Here is a 21,346-nt window from a genome sequence, read left to right as displayed (position 1 = left end):
AAGGCAGTCGGGAAAAACGGTGAGGAAATGGATTCCAGGGAAGGGAAAATTGGGTTCCAAGGGCTATTAGAGGAACCAAAGTAACCCCACGTTAAATGCCACATCACAAGTTAAAATACTGCAGACTGAGGCAGGCATTGGGCTTCCACATTGGAGTCCCTGACAAGCAGCTTGAAACTCAAGCAGGATGTGTGTGTGAATGTGCCCAAAATCCTGAGAGGAGAATGGAGAAGGGATTGCAGTGTGGCCACCCCCATATGTGTGTGTGTGTGTGTGGGGGGAGCACGTGCACACGTGTTCCCAACATAAGATTTTCAAGCCACTGGATCTGGCTTGATCTAGGGTCAGCCATGTGGGATCCAGCTACCTTAGCCACCATGACACTGGCTGACCCTGTTTTCCCTTTTAAGAATCCTTCTTGGGGTGGGGCCAGCAGGTGGCATAATGGTTAAGGCGCTGGACTCTCACATGGCCAACCATGGTTCAAAAATCATGTCAGGGGAACCAGCAGTTAGCGTAATGGCTATGTCGCTGGTCTCCCACGTAGTCGACCGCGGTTCGTGTCCCGGACCCGGTGGCTTAAAACTCACGCTGGGCGCGTGTGCGTGCGTGCCCAAGATCCCGAGAGGAGAATGGAGGAGAAGGGATTGCGGCGTGACCATCCCCCCTGGGGGGTGATTTCTCGCTTTCTGTCTCTATGTCTCTCTCTGTCTGTCTGGCGAGCGCACACGCCCTACAGTGAAAATCTCTCCAAAAAATAAAAAAATCATGTCAGGTGCATGTGTGTGTACTAAAATACCAGGAGGAGAATGGAGAAGAAGGGATTACTGTGTGGCCATCCCCCCTGGGAGATGATTTCTCACTTTTCCTCTCACTATCCCTATCTCTCTCTGGCGAGTGTATGTGCCCTATAGCAAAAACTTAAAAAATCCTTCTTGACCCTGGCCATAGCCTAGTCGTTAAGGCAAGTACGGTTTGAATCCCGTCCTAGCCAGGTGCACGTGTGTATGCCCCAAATTATATAAAAATTATCTATATAGATATATACACGCACATACATCCTCTTGGGGCCAGCCAGTGGCATGGGGTGGCTAGGTTCCACATGGCCAACTGTTCAAGTCCCGGACCTAGTAGCATGGAAAACACACAGGGCACATGGTGTGTGAATGCCCAAACATCCTGAGAGGAGAATGGAGGAGAAGGGATTAATGAGTGACCATTCCTGTGCTTTCTCACTTTCAGAAATCCTCTCAGGACCATCAGCTGGAGTAATGGCTATGTTGCTGGATTCCCATGTAGTAAACTGTGGTTCGAGTCCTGGACCCAGTGGCTTAAACTCATGCTGGGCTTGTGTGCGTGCGTGCCCAAGATCCTGAGAGGAGAATGGAGGAGAAGGGATTGCGACGTGGCCATCCCCCCCGGGGATGATGTCTCACTTTTCCTCTCACTGTCTCACTCTCTCTCTCTGTCTCTCTCCTGCGAGCACATGTGCCCTATGGGAAAATACTAAAAAAAAGAAAAGAAAAAAAAATTTCCTTAATAGGGTGACCATAGCTAACAATAATTTGTTGTATATTTTGGGAAAGCTAGAATAGTTTAATTGTTCCCAACGCAATGTAATTATAAATGTTTGAGATGACAGATATGCTAATTACCTTGACTTGATCATTACACATTGTATTTAGGCACCACAAAATCACTACAAACCCCATACATATGTACAATTACTGCGTCAATTTAAAAAAATTAAAAATTAAAAAAATTATAAAGGTGGAAAACAGTAATCCTTCTGTATTACTCATAAAACATATATAAATGTATAATGTGTATTTAAACAAATTAAATATTACGTGCATCCTTGATTTCTCTAAATTTTATATAATCAGGAAAACCTCAAAACATTCGTTTCTCACTGGGAAATAGTTGTTATTAGCCCACTGGAAAAATTGACTTAGATTTGGTGTCACCTTGTATTGAGGCATTTACGTATATATATATATCCCCGGGGGGATGGCCACATCGCAGTCTCTTCTTGGGATTTTGAGCATGTGTGCACATGCACCCAGAATGATTTTTTCTTTCTTTTTTTCTTTCAGGTTTTTGCCGTAGGACATAAGTGGTTGCTGGAGAGAAGAGAAACATAAAGAGACAGAGAGAGGGAAAGTGAGACCTCCCCAGCCCCCTATGCCACAGTCCCTTTTCCTCCACTCTCCTTGGGATTTTGGACACATACGCACACACGCTTGGAATGAGTTTGAAGCCACCAGGTCCAGGACTGAAACAATAGTCAGGAATCCAGTTGCTTTAACCACCACACCACCTGCTGGCCCACTGGCGTGATTTTCAAGCCACCGGGTCTAGGACTCAAACTGCACAGCTGGTTATGTGGGATCCACCACCTTAATCTCCATGCTACCTGCTGGCCTTTTATTTCTATTTTTAAAACTGTGACTTCCTAAACATTCATAATGTCACTGTTACAGTTTGTCAATTTTCCTCTCTCTTCCACTAGGTGGTAATCTACACCCATTGAAACAACCATTCGCCCTAGTGCCTAGCACCCTAGTGTGGATGAGACAGGCAATTTGGTCAAGCCTTGGTTTGCGGGTGGACTGGAGACCAGAGAGTTTGCCAGGGCTCTGACGTCATCGCAGTGATGTTAACTCCAATAGCTATAACTCGTCCAGCGCCTACAGGCTCTTCGTGGATTAGCTCCTGTAACCTCCACAGGCCGCAGTGACAAGTTCCCACAGCTCTAGACAGGCGGAAATTGAATCTCAGAGGGATGATGGGACTGCCCAGAGTCAGACAGCACAGAAGTGGACCAGCTGTGAATTGAACCCAGGTTATTGGATACAAATGCCAGAGGCTTAACTGCTCAAGGCAGTTGCTATTTACTGAGTTCCTACTCTGTGCTGGGCACTGTATGAGGCTCAGAAAAGACAGAGGTGAATAAGACAAACTGTACTCTAAGGGCTGTTGGTTCCTGGCCTCTCCACTGGGAACCTTTAGTGTGAGACCCACGTGATCCCAGAGTCTGCATTAAGCTAGGTGTACAGTGGGGCCTCCTGTCATGTTGGCCGAATAAATGAATGAACCCCGCTGGGTTGCACAGGAAGAATAAGCACTTCTATTTTTTTAGTCCATAAACAGGACAGATAGTGGGGCACTTCTTGGTGACTTCTACTGGTGCCATCAAGGCATCCATCAAGGGTCCCCATTTTTGGGTCCTGTGACTCAGCCACACCAGAACAACCCACAGGTCCCTCCTGGTTCAGTTACATTGTTCAATGAAGACAAAATGAGGGTGAGGTGGCGGCAAGAATCGTCATGGTGTTGGTCACCAGACTGATTGCTTTCTAGTTCACTAAGTTCTGGCTTTGCTTAGGATGTTTCCTTCTGATGTGTTTTCTAGAAAAAAAAAATTAAAAGCAACTAGTAAGAGATAACTATTATTTAATAGGAAAAACACCAACATGAAATACACAACTTATCTCTACAGCTAATACTAAATCTAGACAATTAAAAAATGAACTGCCACTACATTAGTGACACAGGGAAAGATGAGCAGGGAGGAGGCTTCTTGTCCTTGTATCAGATTTACGTTTCCCAGTACTTGGAAAATTCCAGAAACTCTGAAGTCCAGGGGGAGATGCCTTCCCAGATGTCAGTTACGAAGTCTGCAACGGAGATGCAAGGACAGGGTCAGTAGGGAGGCGTGGAGCTGAGGAAGGAGGTGCTCCTTAGGAGGGGTGTGCAGGACCCAGAGGATCCCTTGGGCTCTGGAAGGCATCCTGGGGTCCCTGACCTACCAGGAGTCAGGATCAAAGGACACTGAGACCTGCTGGCTGCTCTCTGCTGAGGGTGGCATCTGTCAGCAGATGTCAGTGAATTCTTACAGGAATGATTTAACCTGGGGTCTCCCAGGCTGCCTTCAGGGGACTGCCCCTGGGCAGTGACCCTGGTTCAGAGGAAAGGAGAGGTCTCCAGGACTCAGGATGCAAAAGCAAAGTCCCAACCACAGGGCCCCATGAGCAGCGGGAGGCCTGATGACCCCGTTCCTGCCCTTCACACCCTCAACACCCAGATGATCCAGTTATGTCCCTTCCTAACCTGCACGTTAGGAAGGGACAGTGACCTGGGATGCTTCGGTGTTTTCTTTTCCCGTAGGATTTTTTTTTTCTTTCTAAAATCCCTACCAACTTGTCTGTGCATTCATGGTTTTAAATTTAAAAATCATTATACAATTTTTAATTTAAAAATCATTATATGGCGGTAAAATATAAATTTTATCACTTTGGTATATTTCAACATGAAAAGGGCTATAAAAGACACAGCTTTGTTTATTTTCTTTTTTTTTTTTTTTTTTTAAGGTTTTTGCTATAAGGTGTGTGTGCTCACTGGAGAGAGAAAGAGAGGGAAAGTGAGAAATCAGAAATCACTCCTCTGGAGGGAATGATCTGCAATCCCTTCTCCTCTAATCTCCTCTTGGGATTTTTGGCACATACTTGCTCAGCATATTTTCTTTTTTTTTTAATTTTTGAGAGAGATTTTTGCTATGGGGGCATGAGCTTGCTGGGGAAATAGACAGAGACAGAGAGACAGAAAGTGAGAAATCGCCCACCTCCCCACCCCCCACCCCCAGGGGGGTTGATAGCCACACCACAATCCCCTCTCCTCCATTCTCCTCCTGAGATTTTGGGCATACACACATGCGCTTGGTGTGAGTTTCAAGTCACCAGATCTGGAACTCGAACTGCGGTCAGCCATGTGGGAGGCCAGCATGTAACCGTGACATTATCTGCTGGTCCTGCCCAGTCTATTTTCTAAGCTGCCAGGTCTGGAACTCTAATTGGGAACTTGGCCAAATGGGATCCAGGCGCCTTAACCACCACATGATCTGGCTGGCCCTTTTTCTTTTCTTTCTTTCTTTCTTTTTTTTTTTTTTAACTTTATTTTATTTATTTATTCATGGTGAAAAGAAATGTACTCTTGACCAGATCTTGCCCTGTCACCAGCCACCTCCCAGTCAGGATTGCTGGTGGGTGTTCAGATCCACCCAGGATCCAAACCCAGGCCTCCCATGTGGCTCAGTGTACCCAGAGGTGTCCTACCACCTGCACCATTGCTGTGGGTCCATTTCTTCTTAAAGTGTAAAATAAAAATTGGTTCTTTTTATAATAATTATAATTACAAAATTGGAAAATAAATCTAAGTGATACAGGAACTGTAATCCTACATCCTTGACGCACTCGAAGGGAGCATGACGTTGAATTGCCTTCAGGTGTTTTGAATTTCATATACATATAAAAAACTATGTATAACAACACCCCAAAATATATATTAAAAAAGCCCTCAGACCTCATCTTGGGAAATGGTGCCATGAGGTGACCCCAGTAGGTCTCAGATCCTGTAGCATCCCTGACTTGATGCCTGGACCTACTAAGTGCCCACAGGCATGCAGAACGGGGCCAGCTGGGCTACCCTGCCTACATGACAAGAAGCCCAGGGTGTCCTTCTCTGCCTCAGAGTTTTCCCAGGAGGCTTGGATGGATTAGGGGAGGTCAGGGCCATCCCCTGGTCATCCCACATTGAGGAACGTCTCGCTGCACCTAATGATTAACTGGAGGTTAATCCTGACCTTGGAGTTGGGAGGGCAGGGCAGGGTCCTGCAGGGGGAGAGGACAGGGAAGGTTGGGAGGGTAGGGCAGGGTCCTGCAGGAGGAGACACTGAACAGCTCCGGAGGTACTCTCCAGGGACACAGGAATAGCCCCCTCTGAAGCCAAGCTCAGGTGGCCCTGCCAGCACCTGCAGGGTCTCCTCCTTGTGAGACAGCCATTGGTGGCCTCAGCTTAGAGCCTTTGGGGTTGTATGGAACGACAGGATGTGCTCAGGCTGTACTTCACTCACTTGTTGGGGTTTCTTCAGTCTCCTCGTCTTCGTTTGTGTGGTCGGGCACAGGAGCGGCCACTTCGGTGCTCTCCCCAGTTGTGTTGGTTTTCCTGATGCGCCAGAGAGAAAGTTAGGGCCCCAGGGAGAGCGCACGCACTTACTCGCTTTCTTCTCTGCCCCCATCCACACTCACATCTCCCCTTCCTGTTCTTCATCTCCTTTGATATCCTCAGTACTATCTCTTGAACGCAGAACCAGAGACTTAGTTGACAGCTGGAAGGAAAGGAACAGTTGTGCATGTCCAGAGCCACCCACTGCCACCCCCGTGTGGGACCCAGAGAGAGCTTGACTTCACTGAGGCACCCTTCGCCAGGCTGCGGCCCAGCTCTCTGACCCCCAGGCCTGCTCCGTGCCTGGCCATGTGGGGTTGCTCAGCACGATTCAGTGGTGTAGACTTGGGGTCAAAGCCCAGGGCAAAGCTAAGAATGTGGGTGAAGGGGGGGCAGAAGAGAGGCTTTATAGACACTGAAGATGACAATGTATGAGCTGCCTGGATGAGACCAGGTCCTTCAGGATGGGAATTGCGAAAAGAAGGAAAGACAGGGCTAACAGGTGGCATGGAGGTTAGGGTACTGGATCCCACATGGCTGACTGTGGGGTTCGAGTCTTAGACCTGGAGGCTTAAAAATCATGCCGGGAGTGTGTGCATGCCTAAAATCCTGAGGGGAGAATGAAAGAGAAGGGATTGCAGTGTGGCCATCTGTCCAGGGAGTGATTTCTCACTTTCCCTCTCTTTCTCTCTTTCTCACGTGCGAGCACACACCCTATAGCAAACACTAAAATAAAAAAAAAGAAAAAAGAGGGGCCAGCAGGTGGCTTGGTAGTTAAGGGTGCTGGACTTCCACATGGCTGACTGTGGTTCAAGTCCTGGACCTGGTGGCTTGCTTTTTCTCTCTCTCTCTCTCTCTCTCACTCTATCCCTCTCTGGTCAAATTGAGATAAATAAATGAATGAATAAATAAAGTTAAATACAATTTAAAAAAAGGAAAAAGAAAACTCACACTTGGCTCAGAGATTCCATTACTGGTAAGGAGAGACAAATGAAAGAGGCGATAAATTACATGTGGGTTGTTGCTTCCTCTTTCGGAGTCTTCAACATCTGCAAAGTAGTCTTCTAAGAGTGCAGGATCGGTGCCGGCCATGAGGTGGCCATGAGAAAAAAAAGGGGAGGGACCAGCAGTTAGCGTAATGGCTATGTCGCTCAACTCCCATATAGTCGACCGCGGTTCGAGTCCCAGACCCGGTGGCTTAAACTCACACCAGGCGCGTGTGCGTGCATGCCCAAGATCCCAAGAGGAGAATGGAGGAGAAGGGATTGCGGCATGGCCATCCCCCCTGGGGGGTGATTTCTCGCTTTCTATCTCTCTGTCTTTGTCTTTCTGGCGAGCGCATGCTCCCTATAGCAAAAATCTCTAAAAAAAAAAAAAAAAAGAAAGAAAGAAAGAAAAAGAAAGGAGAGAGGAGAGTTAGGGCTGAGGTGAGAACCTCAGGACCTGGAGGAGGGGCCCCTGCCACTCATTGGTTTATGTAGCCTGACCTCAGGACCCTCCTATGTCCTCGTCTGCATGCGACTCCCTGGGCCTGGGCTGTGCCACCTCTGCAATGAGAGAGTGGATCTCTGACCTCTGACTTCTGACCTCCAGCCTTCATAGTGCAAGACTGTGACAAAGAAGAGTTCCTGCTCCTCTGAGAGGTGGCTGCTGGTTCCAGGATGTTCTGTGTGTGACATAGGCTTGATGCCTGGACCTACTACGGGCTTCTCTCCCTCCTCCCACCCTCACTGCCTGTTTTCTGTCCTCTTGTCTGCCTCCGCCAGTCTTATTGTTCCCGCATACAAAGACACTGGAGGAAAGAACGGAGAAATATGGCAACGCTTCCCACTCAGACGATCAGTTAATTAACCAGCTCATTCCAGGGAGCACCTCCATGGGCCAGGGGTCGTGTTGGGCCCCATGAGGGGTAGTAATAACAGACTCTGCATTCTGAGTGATTCTTTTATGTCTGGGAGGATCCTAGGTATGTGGGAAAGATTTAATCTTCACAACAACCCCTGAACTTTCCTGGAACCATGAGAAAAGAGGAAGAACTGAGAGGTAACATATAATATTCATCCCAATCCCCTTAGCTCAAGTGAGACAGCAGGATATGTATTAAGCAGGTGGATTTTCAGCCACATCAATAAACAGGACCTGCCGGGGTTTGCACCAAGCTGTGAAGGCACTGAACGGGCAGGGCACCTGGCAGCCTGAGGTGAGGTGGGGACGATGTGGCACTGTTTGGCTGGGACAGTAGATTTGAGAAGAGCAGGGACTCATGGCTTTGCTGCCCAGAGGCCCTGTCCTGGGCCTGGTTGATTCTGAGGCACGTGGTCAGCAGGACTGAGAGCTGGTGCAGCCAGCCCGGCAGGCTCTTTTCACGTGTCCTCTGCGATTCCTGCCCGGCCATGCAGGGACTTGAGGCCTCTCAAATGGAAGCAAGTTCAGATTCTACGTCTTGCCTTGGGACGTGGGATTTGGCCGAGGAGCGGAGACCAGAAATATGTTCCAGGATGTGCTCCCATCGCTCATCTCCGGAAGGACCCAAGAGCATGTGCAGGAAACTCAGAGAAGTCTTTAACTCATCCACCCTGGGATGCCTTTGAAACTGGGAGTGAACAGTGAGGACAGAACATGAAGAAGCAACCACAGGTCTCTCAGGTGAGAGAAGAGAGAGAGAGAGAGAGAGAGCGAGCGCTGACCTCTCACCCACTGCTTGGCACACACTAGAACTCTGAGTCCAGGTTCATGGTTGTGACTGTGACAGAATTGTGTCCCATCAGATTCCCTGCCCTTCTACCTCCTGTCATCTGTAGATGCAGCAAAAGGCCCCCACCAGACCAAACAGCAGCACCCTGATCCTGGACTCCAGAATGTGAGAAATACATTTACTTCTTTATAAATGACTCAGTCTCAGGCATTTTGTTGTAGTGGCATAAGTGGACTACGATGGGAATTAATGCCAAACTCAAATAATATCTCTTGTGTTCAATTACCAGGAGATGCTAACCAACCGAAAAGGTTAATCTTTTGGGAAATGTATCTTTAAATAGCGAAGCAATTACTAGGAGATGCTAACCAATCAAAAGGGTTAATCTTAGGGACCAGCAGTTGGCGTAATGGCTATGTCACTGGACTCCCATGTAGTCAACCGCGGTTTGAGTCCTGGATCTGGTGGCCTACACTCATGCCTGGCGGGTGTGCATGCGTGTCCAAGATTCCAAGAGGAGAATGGAGGAGAAGGGATTGCGGTGTGGCCATCCCCTCTGGGAGGTGATTTCTCACTTTCTGTCTCTCTGTCTCTCTCTCTCTCTCTTTCTGGCAAGAGCACGTGCCCTATAGCGAAAATCTCTCCAAAAAAAAAAAGAAAAAGGGTTAATCTTTTGGAAAAGGTGTCTTCAAATAGCAAAGCAAGATAAAAGGGTTAAAACAGCACACCTGAAGTCCCCAAAATCTTACTATGATATTATTAAAATACAAAAAGAACAAGTCATAAGTATAAATACTTTCGTAAGTATTTTCTTTTGATTTATACAACCCTTCCACAGCTCCAAGGCAGCAGGTGTAATCCAACCACTCCCCAGAACCCGTTCTCATTGGTCTTACCTGGACTGTGCTACCTACCTGGAGAGTCTTTATCCTCACAGCTGGAACCACATATGCTCTCCATGATCCAGTCTTTAGAAACACAAACATCAACAATAAAGCTTTTCTTAAAAATGTTTTTCAGGGAGATTTTTGCTCTAGGGCACATGCCCTTGCCAGAGAGACAGAGAGAAACAGAGAGACAGAAAGTGAGAAATCACTCTCCCAGGGAGGATGGCCATATCACAATCCATTCTTCTCCCTTCTCCTCTCGGGATCTTGGGCCCCCGCCCCCCCCCCCACACCCCTCCACACACACACACACACACACACACACACACACACATGTGTCTGGCATGAGTTTTAAGACAATGGGTCTGGGACTCAAACTGTAGACGACTATGTGGGAGTCCAGCGATGTAACCATTACACCATCTGCTGTGCCCCGAGAGAGCAGCCCACCCATTCCTCCCTATACAATGTCACCTGGTTCTTTCCTCTGGGTCTCAGACCCCCCTTGGTCTCTGGGGAGTCAGAGGCCTTGAGACATTGCAATGGCTGCAAGCCTTTAAGGTTTTCTTGCCTTTAATCACACACTCATTTGCAATGGGAAGCTGGGATCGAGGTGGCTGTCCACTCTCAAGCCAGCAAGATAATTCCATCGTTCTCAACAATGAGATTATTCATCAACTAGTGAGGGATTCCAGAATACGTACCGTCTTCATTTACGAGTGAGGCGACCTGCGATTACAGAAAAGAAATTACTGTGAGGGTCAGACCATGCCCTTTGGTTCTCTTGGTGACATTAGAAAACCAGATGGAAAACAGTGGTCACGTCCAGGGGACCCAAAAACAAGAACAGAGCAAAATGACACATGCCAAGACATGAGCTTTGTGTGGAAAATTCTCTCTCAAGTTCACCTTGGTTGGCAATTGAAAACTTTTTTCTCCCCTCAAGGAGAGAAATACTGCTCTGGGAAAACCTTGCTACTGTATAGTTTGTAACGGATGTCGTTTTTTCCCCGTTTCTTGTTTAGAGGGATTTTTTGCTATAGGGTGCACGTGCTTGCCAAAGAGACATAGAGAGACAGAGAGACAGAAAGCGAAAAATCATCCCCTGGGGGGATGGCCATGCCGCAGTCCCTTCTCCTCCATTCTCCTCTCAGGATCTTGGGCATACACGCACATGCACCTGGTGTGAGTTTAAGCCACTGGGTCCAGGACTTGAACTGTGGTTGACTACATGGGAGTCCAGCGACATAGCCGTTACGCCAACTGCTGGTCCCTTGAATATCATCTTTAATCAGGTATCCATGGGTAATAGACTCTCATTTGACATTCCCCCCACCGAGGACATGACATACCAGTCTACATCATCTAAAATGTGCATGTGGAACCTTTCATATCTTGCTTCAATTAAGCAAGAGAAACCAAACAAGCGTCATTTCTAGTTCAGACAATGACAGGCGACTTACACTGGCATTTGATGTGGTCTCCTCATTTTCCCCATCTCTAGGAAACTCCTGTGGCAGATCCTCGGGAGGAACTGGAAGGACATAGAATGGCTGTCACTATGGTGGTGGGCTTGCTCATGAATTATTCGGAAAACAGTGCTTGATGCAGACTCTCGGTGAAAGGATAAAACAAAGGCGACAAGCAGGAAAGAAAGGAGAGCAAGCCTTTGGCTTTCTAGCTAAAGGCACCCCATCAGTGTAAAGCAGTCCATCTAAAAAAGGGTAAGCACTTAAACGCAGGCCAGGCCACATTTCGATCACTCCTGCCTTTCCCGAGACAAAGCTAAATTGCTGCTGTCTTCATGATGGCCTCCAAGTCATTTCCTTCCTCCTCATTATCCACTTATGCTGTGGATATAGACAGGAGTCCCTTCCTAGCCGCACAGGATAGGAAGGCCCCAGTGGATGTCCGAACCACAGTTAGTACTGAACCCTAGGTAGACTCTGATTTTTCCTATACATGAAACCTATAATCAAGGGCCAGCAGGTGGCGTGGAGGTTAAGGAGCTGGATCCCTCATGGCCGACTGTGTGGTTCACGTCCTGGACCTGGTGGCTTCAGAATCATGCCAGTGTGTGGGCATGTATGCCCTAAATCCCATGGTGAGAATGGAGAAGGAAAAGGGGTTGTGGTGTGGCCATCCCCCAGGGAGAGATTTCCCATTTTCTCTCTAAAGTGAGTGCCTTATAAAAACCCCCACACAAACCAACCAAACAAAAACCTATGATCAAAGGACCAGCATATGATGTAATGGTTACCTTGCTGGACTCACATGTAGTAGACTGTGGTTTGAATCTTGGACCCGGAGGCTTCAAACTCACACTGGGTGTGTGTGGTGCATGCCCAAGATCCCAAGAGGAGAAAGGAGGAGAAGGGATTGCAACATGGCCATCCCCCCTGGGGTGGGGAGTGATTTCTTGCTTTCTGTCTCTCTGTCTTTCCAGCGAGCACACGTGCCCTAAAGCAAAAAATCTCTCATAAAACACCCCCAAAACTTATGATCAAGTTTAATTTATAAACTAGGCACAGTAGGAAATTAACAACAGTAACAAATAATAAAATAGAACAACTATAACAATGGACTGTAAAAAAAAATTACACGAATGTGGCCTCTCTGTGTCAAAACATCTTAGTGTATTCTCGTTAGTCTTCCCAGGACGAGGACAGGAAAGAGCAGGACACTGCACGATTTCGTAATGCTTACTCAGAGTGGCATGCAATTTAGAACTTTCAAATTGTTTGTTTCTGAAATTCTTCATGTAATATTTTCAAATCGTTGTTGGCGGTGGTTAACTAAAACCGTGAAAAGCGAAAACACGGACTAGGAGGGCCTACTTGTATGAAGTAAGATTTTGTACTTCATTGAAAGCAGCCTTTAGTGGAAGACTGGATAGAATTTCAGATAAAATATTTTATTCACTAATCCTTTGTTGTAAAGATAATTAAAGAAGAGTTAAAATGACTGAACTCTCACCATTTCAAAATAACCATTAGTGGGCCAGCAGGTGGTGTGGTGGTAAAGGTGTTGGATTCCCAAATGGCCAACTGCAGTTCAAGTCCCAAACCCGGTGCCTTGAAAATCACAACTATACATATATACTACACACACACACACGCACTCACACACACGCGCTTATATATTCATACATAGTTTAAACCACTCTCTCTCTATATATATGTATATATATACACATATAGTTTAAACCACTAGGAATCATGTGATTTTTTTTTTCCTGTTCTTGTTCTTTTTTTTTTTAAGAGAGACTTTTGCTGTAGGGCACATTTGCTTGCCAGAGAGATTTAGAGAGACAGAAAACAAGAAATCACCCACCATGGGGTTGGCCATACTGCTATTTTTCTTGTTTTAAAAGTTTATTAATTTATCAGGACCAGCAGATGACATAATGGTTATGTCTCTAGAATCCCACATGACTGACTATGGTTCGAGTTCCAGACCCAGTGGCTTGAAACTCATGCTGGGCATGTGTGCGTGCGTACCCAGAATCCTAAGAGGTTGGAGGCGAAGGGGTTGTAGTGTGGCCGTCCTCCCTGGGGCAGATGATTTCTTGCTTTCTGTCTCTCTCTCTGCAGTGATCCCATGCCTTATAGCAAAACTCTCTTTAAAAAATTATTAATTAATTTTTTCATGAGGAAGAGGCAGAGAGACGGGCACCCCCAAAAGGTCCCCATGCATCAATCCATCCCCAGTCTTAGATGGTCCAGGTCATAGACAGATGCTGCATGCTCAGCGAGGTCCTGGGACACAAATCGAGGACCTTCTCCATGTGGGTCCGGTGTCACCGTGTCATCACTGGACTCCAGTCTTCTTTATCTCTACCATGTACATGTCCATGGAGTTGGGGGTGCCCTGTTCACACCAGCCACCCACTGGTGGGGTAGCCCAGTATATGATGAGTGCTGACTCTAACTCAGCTGAATGGGAGACGTGTGACAAGGCGGGTGGCATGGGCCAGCAACCCTGTTGTACTTTGAGCGCTTATTTGGCACTATCCCTTGGGTATGAGCTTAGAGGAGCTGATTGTTTCTAAGGCTTATGGTACACACGTCACTAAATGTAATAAAATATCTCCCTGAGTCTTTCCTGGTTTTGGCCAAGTGCTGAGAGCTGACCCCAGCCCTGTCCTAGTGTGGTGCCTCACACCTTTCAGGAACTGGGAGCTGCCTGGGAGTTTTCTCTATGTGTTTCACCTTTATTTTTTTCTGAGAGAGATTTTTGGCTATAGGGTGCATGTGCTCGCTGGAGAGACAGAGAGACAGAAAGTGAGACCCCTCCCCCGGGGAGATGGCCATGCTGCAATCCCTTCTCCTCCATTCTCCTCTTGGGATTTTGTGCACGCACATGCACACACACACACATACACATGCCTGGCGTGAGTTTTAAATAACTGGGCCCGAGACTTGAACTGCAGTCGACTATGTGAGAGTCCAGTGATGTAACCATTATGCTATCTACTGGTCCCTGTGTGTTTCATCTTAATGACTATACCACAGTCTGCTGTTATATGTACTTAAGCTAGGGACCAGAAGTTGGCATAATGGCTATGTTGCCGGATTCTCATGTAGTCGACCGCGGTTCAAGTCCTGGACCCGGTAGCTTAAACTCACACCAGGTGCGTGTGCTTGTGTGCCCAGGATCCCAAGAGGAGAATGGGAGAGAAGGGATTGTGGTATGGCCATCCCCCTTGGGGGGGTGATTTCTTGCTTTCTGTCTCTTTGTCTTTCTGGTGAGCATATGTGCCCTATAGCAAAAACCTCTAAAAAAAATGTACTTAAGCTACTCAGGTTACCACTGAGGCCACCTTATGCTGATGGACAGCGTTTGGGATCTCTGTGGGTTCTAATACTTCAGGCATGCACATAGGTGCAAGAACGCCCCAACATAGTGACTGGTCCCCCCCATGATCAAGTGGCAATGCAGTGCAGTAGCTCAGAGTGCCAACATTGAGACCCAGGCTTGGGTTCGCATTTGTCTTGTCCACCTGGGAGGTCAAGAGCTTGAGCCATTTATCTCTGGGTCATCTCCACGGAAGGAGTGGGGATGTTAAATACACTGTTAGGTGTGGCTGTGGTGAAGGTTAAAGGCGAAGGTTTATGTAACGTGTACAGTGGTGATGACATTTTCTTTGAAGGAAGTCAACACTTGTGCATGGGGCAACATTTTCTGGGGAAATCCATGTACTCACAAACACATTCACAATCGCTGCGGGGGTATTCACTCACAGATACCTCCCAACCCTCATGTTCGCAAACCCACACCGTCTGACGACGTGACTGCTTCCAGGAACTGCAGGAGATAGTCGTAGCTCTTACTGGACTACCTGTGTCTATCACTCCACCCTTAATCCTCTTCCCTAGCAGAGAGCTGGATTCAGGGTGACTTTCCAGATCAAAGCAGACAAGAAAGTCCCACCTTTCTCATCAGTTGGAGTTCTCGTCAGTGTGTAAGTGACTCTAGAACACGTACGGTTTCTGATTGCTTCTAGGTCTACCTGCAATTAGAGAAAGGAAAATGCTGTGAAGGTCAGCTCTACATAGTTCTTGTGTTCACTTGACAATAGAAAACCAGACAGAAGGGCCAGCTGGTGGCCTGGTGGTTAAGGTGGTTGGATCCCACATGGCTGGCTATGTAGTTTGAGCCCCAGACCTGGCAGCTTGAGAAACATGCTGGGCATGTGTGCGTGTGTGCCTAGAATCTTGAGAGGAGGGAGAGGTGGGGGAGAGGGGGTTGCAGCATGACCATCCCCCCATGGGGGGAGTACTTTCTTGCTTCCACTCTCTCTTTCTCTTTCTCTGTCTCTCTGATGAGTGCACATATGCTCTGGCAAAATTAAAAAAAGAGAGAGATTAAAAAAAAAAAAAAGAAATCAGAGGTGGAAGTAATAGCCTAAAATGAAGCATAGAAGACCCTCATGGGAAAGGTTCAAGCTTTTTCCTTCTCTATTTTTAAAAACATTTTTTCCAGAGGGTGCATGCCCTCACCAGAGACACAGAGAAGGCACCCCGTGCAAGGGGGCATGATCACACCAGAGTCCCTTCTCCTGTTTGTTCATCATGTCGGGAATTTGGACATGCACACATACTCCTGGTGTATTTTTCAACCTTCTGGGGCCAAGATTCAAACTATGGTCAGCCGTGTAGAACCTAACTCCCTTAACTACCAGGCTATGGGGCTGGCCCGGGAGCAAGTTTTCCTTGTATGATTTCTCAAGTCCATTTTGGTTGGCAATCTCAAAATTCTTTTTCGAGAAGGAAAAATTGCTTCCGAGGAAAGCCTTCATTAGTCTAACAGCTTGTAGCTGATGGTGCCATTTTTGAATGCCATATCGATCCAGACATCAGTTGCCAACAGACCGTCACTTGACATTCTCCAGCCAAGGAATTTGTAGAAGTCGTCTAAAATGTATATGGTTGGATTTCCAAATCTGAATTCACTTGAGAAATAATGAAGCCGAGGAAACAGCATTGCGATCTCAGACAAAGCAAGGCAAGCTTACCTTGACTGACGATGGGATCTCCTCCTCTAGAAAGTCCTCACATGAAAGCTCCTCTGTTATGTCCTCAACAGGAGCTGGGAACACAGAGTCACTGTCAGTATAAGGGTGTGGCTAAAAGGTCACTTAGGGAGCTTGCTCGATGTGGACATGAGCGAGAATGCGTGGAGGTGGCTGGTTAAGAAACATGGACTGAGTGGTTGAGGTCATCTTCCTTGGTGAATGAAGGAAAGCAAAGGAGAGGAACAGGAAGGAAATGACAAAACAGGGTGGTGACTTCATAGTGACCTGAGTAATCTGAAATAGTCCCTTCACGAATAGGTTAATGTAACAATGCTCTGTACGACTCATTACAGTGTCTTATCACTCCTGTCATTTCAAAATCCAGGCAAATCTCTATTGTTTTTTTCTTCTTTTCTAGTTTTTGCTATAGGGCACCTGTGCTTGCTGGAGAGGAATAGAGAGAAAGAGAGAGAGAGAGAGGGAGAGATGGAAAACGAGAAATCACTCCCCAGGGTGTATGGCCATGCCACAGTTCCTTCTCCTTCATTCTCTTCTCAGGATTTTGGGCACACACGCACACACACCTGGTGTGAGTTTCAAGTCCCCTGGTCTGGGACTTGAACCACAGATGGTCAGGTGGGAGTCCAGCATCTTACCTTCCATACCATCTGCTCGATTTATTTTTTATGTTAATCGAAGATTGTTCTAAATAATGTCAATTAACTTTACTATTATTTAATTTTATTTATTATTATTCAGTTTGAGCTGCGAGAGACATAAGGAGAGAGAAGGTAATGAGAAAGCAAGCTGCCAGGTCTAGGACTCCAATCTTGGTGGATCATGTGGGAGTCTAGCATCTTAACTATCATGCCACCTGCTGGCCCCAATGTCAATACACTTAGAAAATTTTGGCAACACCGTTTTGGCAAATGCTCAACAATCAGCTACATGGCTACTAATAGCTTGAGATGGTTTTTACTATGAAAAGTGAACCAAACGAGGTTGTAGATACATCTTTTCCTCTGTGATTGGAGCACTAACGATTGACTTCACACATTTAAATTTGCGCACAAGAAATAAAATACGGCTTGGCATGTTGAGGGGCTCTGTCCTAAAGATGGAACACAGAATAAACTCGCATCATTGTCCTCGAATGCACTTGAAGACAGAATTTGCACAATACCTTCAATTGGCTCGTCTACAGGGTACACTCTGTTGTTCTTCCAAATGCTAATTTTTCTGGCCTGCTGCTCATGGTGGGCAGCTGAGTTTTCGGACCCCAAAGGGAAGACTCTTCTTGTATCCTTGAGACGAAAACCTGAGAAATAGATTACAACAGAGATAGCTGTTGACCTGTGTCTGGTAGGAGGATGAGAAATTGGAAATTAGTAATAATTTATTTGCAATTTTTTTAAAGAGTGAGATCTCTGCTATAGGGCTTGTGCACTCGCCATAGAGACAGAGAGACAGAAAGTGAGAAATCACCCTCCCCCCAGTGGGAGGGGCCATGCTGCAATCCCTTTTCCTCCATTTTCTTGTCAGGATCTTGGGCACATATACACATGCACCTGGTGTGAATTTTAAGCCACTGGGTTCAGGACTTGAACCACAGTTGGCTATGTGAGAGTCCAGTGATGTAACCATTATGCCAGCTGCTGGTCTTTATTTGCAGTTCTTTAGATCTCATTTTTCACTACTTGCATAGCAAAGCCACCTGCAACAAGGAGGCCATTGAAGATATTGCAGTATGGCAGGCACTTAAAACTCAAGAGATGAATGATGTGGACAAGACGGCAGTGCAGAGTGACCCAGAGCAAAGGGCTGGTGCCTCATGGCCTGGGTTCAAATCCCACTTAGAAGCTGCATGTATATGGGAAGGTCGTGTAGCTCCTTCTGTGTATCACTTTTCTGTTCTGAAATGTGGAAATGTTCATAGCTAAAAGTCAAGACAGAGACAGAGGTATGGCCACGTCACAATCCTTTCTCCTCCATTCTCCTCTTGGGATTTTGGGCAGGCACACATGCACGTGTCCAGTGTGAGTTTTAAGCTTCTGGGTCCAGGACTCAAACTATGGTCTACTACATGGGAGTCCAGCGACGTAACCGTTACGCCATCTGCTCATCCTAGACTGGTGTGTCCTAAGGCCCCTAGAGTGTTCAGTCATTAAATGTCTGGAAGAATAAGCTAAACACTTGGGAGTGACTGAGTCTAGAGTAAGTCCTTGGCTCGAAGTTTCCTCTGCATTCTTTACATGAGCATGATGCTTTACAGATCCTGGAGAATACCTGGAATCCCCTGTGATCCCTTCATCAGCCCTGATGGATGGGCGAAGCCAAGGATGCACTCCATATTTAACAATTCAGGGAATGGAAATTTAGAGATTTGTAAATGACTTGCTCAGAGTCACAAGGTGGAGGAGAGATGGATCTGTGACCAGAATGTCGTTAGTTCCTTAGAGATAGAGATTCCTGGAACCCTGAGTTCTAGATCTAAAAAGTCCTAAGAGCTCTTATAAGTATCTCAAATCCTTCTGTCCCAAGATTTCTTTGGGAAGACTGATGTCCCAGAGAAGATGGGTGAGCTGAGAGAAGAGCTCAAACCACAACCCACCATCTTAACTCTAGGTTTTAATCCCTGAGCTGAAATATGTTAATCTCCTTCAAACAAAGCCTCTCTCAAGGACATAGACAAAGTCCAATTTGGGGCCCTGTTCCCCCAGCATCTTCTCACTGTTAACTGCCCTCAAGGAGAGCCTTTCCCTTGATCGGTTGAACATTCTGAATGACCAGTGACCCTAAGCTGGCTCAGAATGTAGACCATGCCAATGTTGTGTCAAGGATTAACGTCCCTTCAACTGACCAATGATGCATGAGCAGTTAGTGGGCACTAACTCAGAACAAGGCCATCTGGGCTGGTGCTTCAGTGGTTTAATGGATTAAGTCTGACCTCCACTGTCTCACTGAATATTGAGCTGAGCAGCCAGGACCAGGCCTGGCTGAGGAGCAATGGTGGCTGAGTGTGCCACCTTTCTGCTCCAGTCCTTTCTCTCTAAATTCAGTCCCCGAAACTCCCCATCCTCTATATACCCTGAAGTAGAAGGAGAGAGAATCCCATCTCCTTGTAGTGGGCCCCAACCATGGTCACAGCCTGGAGACCCCCACCCAGGAATCTCTTTGACAGCCAACTAGACCTCCTTGCCTCTGTTTCCAAATGGTCATCCACTGCCTGATGTCACTGCCCCCCTCACGTGTCCCAGGCGGCACCAAGTGTAGTGATTCCGTCCTCATCAACTCCATGAAAATCCTGCCACAAAACCCTAATTTCCTTCTTTTCTGAAACTCTCTGGACTTAGACTGCTCTCACATTTGGTTTTGGATTTCTATGTCTACATTCAAGAGTGTTTGACCCACCATTTCTCTCTCCCCTAGTATCTGTTGTTATACTTGGTATCAAGAGTCTACTGATCTGATGAAAACTGTGGGTGGGTTTCCCGTGTATTTTCTGGATGAGGGTGTACACAGCTAGCATTAAGTAATAGTACATGCTCTTACATTTAAGAAAATGCTAGAGGCAACCATCTTGATACAAGTATCAAAAATGTCGGGCCAACTGGTGTCATGGTGGTTAAGAGGGCTAGATCCCATGTGGTAGATTATGTGGTGAGCGTCCTGGACCCACAGCTTGGAATCCATGTGGGGTGGATGTGCATGCGTGTCAAACATCCTGACAGGAGGGAGAAATGGAGGAGAGGAGATTGTGGCACGACCATTTCATATGGGGGTGCGTTCTCACTTTCTCTCTTTGATGAGCACATGTACCCTCTGGCATTGGGGGTGCTAGACTCCCACATGGCCAAGGATGGTTTAAACTCTGAACCTGTTGGCTTCCTTTCTCATGTTCCCTCTCTGTCTCTCTCTGGTCAAATTAGAAAATAATAATAATAATATAGTTAAAATAAAAATAATTCTTTAAAAGAAAAACTTAAAAAATGTAAATTATGGAAACCAGCAGGTGGCACAATGATTACATTGCTAGACTCCCATGTAGTTGACTACGGTTAGAGTCCTGGACCTGGAGGCTTAAAGCTCATGTCGGTCACCAGGTGCGTGTGCACGCATGCCCAGAATCCAGAGAGAATGGAGGAGAAGGGATGACAGAATGAAAATCCCCCGGGAGGAGTGATTTCTTGCTTTCTGTCTGTCTCTGTATCTCTGGTGAGTGCACACACCCTATAGCAAAAACAAAAAACAAAAAACCCAAAATAAAACAAAACAGAAAAACAAAACTCTCTAAGAAAAAAAACACCCAAACAAAAAAATAACTCACCCTGGGCTAGTGTGCGTGCAAGCCGCAAATCCTGAGAGGAGAATGGAGAAGAAGGGATTGCAGAGTGGCTGTCGCCCATGGGGGTAATTTCTTGCTTTCTGTCTCTCTGTCTCTCTCTATATCTCCAGTGAGTACACGTACTCTATAGGAAAAAATCTCTTAAAAAAAAGTAAATTATGAAATAAAACACACTTATAGAAAAATTGGAGTGGGGAAATGAAAAAATGAGGAAAAAATTATTATTTTAAGTATTTTGCCATAGGGGGCATGCTCAGGCCAGAGAGACAGAGAGAGGGAAAAGAGAAATCACTTCCTGGAGGAAATGGCCATGCCACAATTCCTATTCCTCCATCTCCCTGGGACTTGGGGCACATACTTGTCCATGCTCAGAGTGACTTTTTTTTTTTTTTTTTTTTTTTTGGGGGATTTTTTTCTTATGGGGCTTTTTTTTTGGGGGGGTTTTTTTTTTTTTTTTTTTTTGAGAGAGTTTCTGCTATAGGACATGCCACGTGGCAACCCCTTCTCCTCTGTTCTCCTCTCGGGATCTTGGGCACGCACGCACACGTGCCCAGCGTGAGTTTTAAGCCACCGGGTCCGGGACGTGAACTGCGGTCGACTACGTGGGAGTCCAGCGACATAGCCATTAGGCTAACTGCTGGTTCCCAATGTTACCGGAGTGACTTTTAAGCCACCAGGTCCAGGTCTTGAATTGTGGTAGGCAATGCAGAAGTCCTGTGCCTTAACCACCATGGCACCTGCTGGTCCAGAAAAACATTGGAAGAAAAAGTGAACTGGCGTTTTTGAAGAAACAGCATTCAGATGATCAAATGGTACACACCTCTCGAACAGCAGTTCAGATTTCCCATCTGGAAACAGTCTAGCTACGAGCTGAGAACAAGCAGTCGCTACTGACTTCG

The 21,346-nt window shown here is 46.6% G+C and overlaps 1 protein-coding gene across 2 annotated transcripts; it reads right to left on the bottom strand.

The window, feature by feature from the left end:
- Positions 1-3,439: 3,439 nt before the first annotated feature.
- Positions 3,440-21,346, bottom strand: LOC102491160 (uncharacterized). Of its 2 annotated transcripts, none has more exons than XM_006151512.2 (11): positions 21,268-21,346; positions 17,286-17,420; positions 16,103-16,176; positions 15,019-15,097; positions 11,049-11,119; positions 10,290-10,314; positions 9,613-9,666; positions 7,015-7,067; positions 6,087-6,166; positions 5,912-6,003; positions 3,440-3,680 (listed from the first exon to the last, which is right to left on the bottom strand). In XM_006151512.2, exons 1-11 carry the CDS (start codon positions 21,293-21,295, stop codon positions 3,601-3,603), a joined length of 771 nt encoding a protein of 256 aa, XP_006151574.1. In that variant the 5' UTR covers positions 21,296-21,346; the 3' UTR covers positions 3,440-3,600. The 2 variants fall into 2 exon arrangements, with proteins under 2 accessions (XP_006151574.1, XP_027628875.1); XM_027773074.1 differs by having other exon boundaries at positions 7,015-7,064.

The sequence above is a fragment of the Tupaia chinensis genome, unplaced genomic scaffold (genome assembly GCF_000334495.1).
Source record: "Tupaia chinensis unplaced genomic scaffold, TupChi_1.0 Scaffold000320_1, whole genome shotgun sequence".
In the NCBI taxonomy this organism is placed as follows: domain Eukaryota; kingdom Metazoa; phylum Chordata; class Mammalia; order Scandentia; family Tupaiidae; genus Tupaia; species Tupaia belangeri.
This window is presented reverse-complemented; position numbering and strand designations above follow the sequence as displayed.

What these genes read in the sequence shown, in the direction of transcription:
- LOC102491160 (XM_006151512.2), bottom strand. Translation starts at nt 21,295, where the DNA reads ATGGGAAATCTGAACTGCTGTTCGAGAG. An exon ending in AGATCCCATCGTCAGTCAAG is followed by an intron (nt 15,098 to 16,102) that starts GTAAGCTTGCCT and finishes CTCTAATTGCAG; the next exon opens with GTAGACCTAGAAGCAATCAG. An exon ending in CTCACTCGTAAATGAAGACG is followed by an intron (nt 9,667 to 10,289) that starts GTACGTATTCTG and finishes GTGTTTCTAAAG; the next exon opens with ACTGGATCATGGAGAGCATA.